This window comes from Diorhabda carinulata, chromosome Y, assembly GCF_026250575.1.
Source record: "Diorhabda carinulata isolate Delta chromosome Y, icDioCari1.1, whole genome shotgun sequence".
Classification (NCBI taxonomy): Eukaryota; Metazoa; Arthropoda; class Insecta; order Coleoptera; family Chrysomelidae; genus Diorhabda; species Diorhabda carinulata.
The window spans coordinates 11,444,140-11,448,535 of record NC_079473.1 but is presented as its reverse complement, the minus strand read 5'-3'; the positions used below and the strand labels follow the sequence as shown (position 1 = coordinate 11,448,535).

Genomic DNA, 4,396 nt, shown 5'->3' with positions numbered 1-4,396 from the left:
GCAAGGGGTTGCCACGATGTTAAGTGTCTGGCAATCAATAACGTGATTTTTGATAATATTCTGAAGGTAATACCAAAAAATCACACTTTATTATTTGATGAATTTAGATCGGTATTTGACAATGGTTTAACACATGATATAAAACATAACCTTAATTTAACTAAAAATAAAACGTTTCCTATTAAGAGTATTTAAAGTTTTAAATATTTAAAAAGAGACTCAAATGTCTTATGTATTATGCAGGCTTTTATCCAAACCTGATCCCACTGCATACTAAAAACAATCAGTGCTTTTCGGTGTTAAAAATGAAGATGTATGAGGGTGTACATCAGAGCTTTACTCTATTACCTACTTAAAAGTGGTTACTTGCATATGCGGATCTCTAAACCTACTGTTCAGTTTCCCCAGTATGCCTGCGGAAAAGTGCGTATCGGCAACGCCGCTTAATAAGAGCTTCTTGGCGAGGCCACCTATTAAAAAAGGTGCGAACAACGAGTGCAAAAAGAGATTCGATTGTTTTCCGTACTGAAACGTGGTAGTTTGTAACGTTATGTTATTAATACAGTTTTGATTATAACCTTAGAAAATATAGCTGATTTTTAGTAGATGTAAAATTGGGTTTGATTTCAAGTAAAAGAATATCAATCCTAAACATTGGTAGCAGAGCGTGGTTTTCCTACTAAAAATCCAAGTAGAATCGAAGTTCGGGGTTATAATTACCACGTGCAAGCATCGAAAACGGTTCCCGGCAGCCGTTGGCGTTCTATATTGTGTGAGCCAGTTGCCCAGTAGAATATTGGACAGTAGACGAAGAGAGAAAAGCGACCAGAAACAAAGTGAGTTCCTATTTAATCTTATAATCCTTTGGTTCGTTAATGTTGAATTGCTTTCATATAGGCTTATAGATTAGAAATTTAACTAACAAGATTTAAATAATTATTTATCGTTACGATGTCGGAATTAGCGACTTCAATAAAAAAAAGAGGTACAATAAAGTCAAAATTAACACATTTTTCAAAGGTTTTAAGTAATTTATTAAATTCAGAAACAGTGACGGAGGATGATGTAATGCAAATTGTGGAAAGAGTCGAAGCTTTAAAGGAGGTTAAATTTGAGTTCGAAGATATACAGGGTAATATTGAAAAATTAACGGAAGCTGCGGATTTAAATAATCAATTAGAATTACGGCATAAATTCGAGGATGAATATTTTAAACAAATAACGTTAGCAAAACGATTTTTGCGTGAACACGAAATTAAATCGAGTCCGAGTGATTCAACAAGTAGTTCGGAAAATAGTCCCGAAATTCAAACAAATGAGCATTTACAATCATTAAATAATGTTAGGTTACCAACAATAAATCTTCCAAAATACAGTGGCGTGTATCAGAACTGGCTAGAATTCAGAGACACTTTCTATTCGTTAATTCATGAAAATATATCAGTCAGTAATATTCAAAAGTTTCACTATCTCAGAGCATCACTAGAAGGAGAGGCGGCTCTCGTCATAAAATCACTAGAGATATCAACGGCAAACTATGAGGTAGCGTGGAATGCATTATTAGATCGGTATGATAATAACAAGTTGCTAATTCACAATCATGTCAAATCATTATTTAGCGGTGAATCGGTAATGAAGGAATCTGCTAGCGGGCTGAGAAAACTTATAGATGATTTTTCTAAAAATTTGCGGGCACTGAGTCAATTGAATCAACCAGTATCGGAGTGGGATAGATTACTTGTTTTTTTGATTTCTACAAAATTGAATAATAGCACTTTGCGCGAGTGGGAAAATGTTAAATCAGATATAGAAAACCCTACTTTTAAAGATATAAAGGATTTTTTAAAGTCAAGAGCCGATATGCTAGAAATGATAGCACAGAATCAAACAGACAAGCGTAGAATTTCCAGCTCCAATACTAGGTCATTTTTAGTAACAGATAATCAAATTCGTACTCCAGTTTGTGTTTTATGCGAAGGGAATCATTATATTCATAATTGTCAGCAGTTCCTTAAGCTTTCGATAGAAGAACGCGAAGGTAAAGCAAAAGCATTGAAATTATGCACTAACTGTCTGAAAAAGGGTCATTATAGTAAGGTATGCCGACGTGGCACATGTATTAAATGTCATGGGAAACACAATACATTATTGCACAGGGAACGTAGAGCATGGTCGGCATCAGAGCAATCTAATGAAGTAACGGAAAAACGCAAAATCCGACAACAGATCAGCAACAACAAAATTCTGTAGTACTGTCTGCGTGCTGTTCTGTTGACCAAAACTATGAAAGAAATACGTGGTCAACAGAACAGCACGCAGACAGTACTACAGAATTTTGTTGTTGCTGATCTGTTGTCGGATTTTGCGTTTTTCCGTTACTTCATTAGATTGCTCTGATGCCGACCATGCTCTACGTTCCCTGTGCAATAATGTATTGTGTTTCCCATGACATTTAATACATGTGCCACGTCGGCATACCTTACTATAATGACCCTTTTTCAGACAGTTAGTGCATAATTTCAATGCTTTTGCTTTACCTTCGCGTTCTTCTATCGAAAGCTTAAGGAACTGCTGACAATTATGAATATAATGATTCCCTTCGCATAAAACACAAACTGGAGTACGAATTTGATTATCTGTTACTAAAAATGACCTAGTATTGGAGCTGGAAATTCTACGCTTGTCTGTTTGATTCTGTGCTATCATTTCTAGCATATCGGCTCTTGACTTTAAAAAATCCTTTATATCTTTAAAAGTAGGGTTTTCTATATCTGATTTAACATTTTCCCACTCGCGCAAAGTGCTATTATTCAATTTTGTAGAAATCAAAAAAACAAGTAATCTATCCCACTCCGATACTGGTTGATTCAATTGACTCAGTGCCCGCAAATTTTTAGAAAAATCATCTATAAGTTTTCTCAGCCCGCTAGCAGATTCCTTCATTACCGATTCACCGCTAAATAATGATTTGACATGATTGTGAATTAGCAACTTGTTATTATCATACCGATCTAATAATGCATTCCACGCTACCTCATAGTTTGCCGTTGATATCTCTAGTGATTTTATGACGAGAGCCGCCTCTCCTTCTAGTGATGCTCTGAGATAGTGAAACTTTTGAATATTACTGACTGATATATTTTCATGAATTAACGAATAGAAAGTGTCTCTGAATTCTAGCCAGTTCTGATACACGCCACTGTATTTTGGAAGATTTATTGTTGGTAACCTAACATTATTTAATGATTGTAAATGCTCATTTGTTTGAATTTCGGGACTATTTTCCGAACTACTTGTTGAATCACTCGGACTCGATTTAATTTCGTGTTCACGCAAAAATCGTTTTGCTAACGTTATTTGTTTAAAATATTCATCCTCGAATTTATGCCGTAATTCTAATTGATTATTTAAATCCGCAGCTTCCGTTAATTTTTCAATATTACCCTGTATATCTTCGAACTCAAATTTAACCTCCTTTAAAGCTTCGACTCTTTCCACAATTTGCATTACATCATCCTCCGTCACTGTTTCTGAATTTAATAAATTACTTAAAACCTTTGAAAAATGTGTTAATTTTGACTTTATTGTACCTCTTTTTTTTATTGAAGTCGCTAATTCCGACATCGTAACGATAAATAATTATTTAAATCTTGTTAGTTAAATTTCTAATCTATAAGCCTATATGAAAGCAATTCAACATTAACGAACCAAAGGATTATAAGATTAAATAGGAACTCACTTTGTTTCTGGTCGCTTTTCTCTCTTCGTCTACTGTCCAATATTCTACTGGGCAACTGGCTCACACAATATAGAACGCCAACGGCTGCCGGGAACCGTTTTCGATGCTTGCACGTGGTAATTATAACCCCGAACTTCGATTCTACTTGGATTTTTAGTAGGAAAACCACGCTCTGCTACCAATGTTTAGGATTGATATTCTTTTACTTGAAATCAAACCCAATTTTACATCTACTAAAAATCAGCTATATTTTCTAAGGTTATAATCAAAACTGTATTAATAACATAACGTTACAAACTACCACGTTTCAGTACGGAAAACAATCGAATCTCTTTTTGCACTCGTTGTTCGCACCTTTTTTAATAGGTGGCCTCGCCAAGAAGCTCTTATTAAGCGGCGTTGCCGATACGCACTTTTCCGCAGGCATACTGGGGAAACTGAACAGTAGGTTTAGAGATCCGCATATGCAAGTAACCACTTTTAAGTAGGTAATAGAGTAAAGCTCTGATGTACACCCTCATACATCTTCATTTTTAACACCGAAAAGCACTGATTGTTTTTAGTATGCAGTGGGATCAGGTTTGGATAAAAGCCTGCATAATACATAAGACATTTGAGTCTCTTTTTAAATATTTAAAACTTTAAATACTCTTAATA

The 4,396-nt window shown here is 34.9% G+C and overlaps 2 protein-coding genes across 2 annotated transcripts; one reads left to right on the top strand and one right to left on the bottom strand.

Moving 5' to 3' along the window:
• The first annotated feature begins 409 nt into the window (after positions 1-409).
• Positions 410-2,250, top strand: LOC130902942 (uncharacterized). Its single transcript, XM_057815231.1, has 2 exons — positions 410-482; positions 1,046-2,250. The coding sequence occupies exons 1-2, from the start codon at positions 410-412 to the stop codon at positions 2,248-2,250; spliced, it is 1,278 nt and encodes a 425-aa protein (XP_057671214.1).
• Positions 2,251-2,325: 75 nt separating this feature from the next.
• LOC130902940 (uncharacterized) lies at positions 2,326-4,166 on the bottom strand. The gene is made up of 2 exons (XM_057815230.1): positions 4,094-4,166; positions 2,326-3,530 (listed from the first exon to the last, which is right to left on the bottom strand). Exons 1-2 carry the CDS (start codon positions 4,164-4,166, stop codon positions 2,326-2,328), a joined length of 1,278 nt encoding a protein of 425 aa, XP_057671213.1.
• Between the last annotated feature and the right edge of the window lie 230 nt (positions 4,167-4,396).

Bases quoted from the DNA above. Each gene is read 5' to 3' on its own strand.
- LOC130902942 (XM_057815231.1), top strand. From the start codon at position 410: ATGCCTGCGGAAAAGTGCGTATCGGCAACGCCGCTTAATAAGAGCTTC. The intron at 483-1,045 runs GTGCGAACAACG...TATTAAATTCAG, and splicing joins GAGGCCACCTATTAAAAAAG to AAACAGTGACGGAGGATGAT.
- LOC130902940 (XM_057815230.1), bottom strand. From the start codon at position 4,166: ATGCCTGCGGAAAAGTGCGTATCGGCAACGCCGCTTAATAAGAGCTTC. The intron at 3,531-4,093 runs GTGCGAACAACG...TATTAAATTCAG, and splicing joins GAGGCCACCTATTAAAAAAG to AAACAGTGACGGAGGATGAT.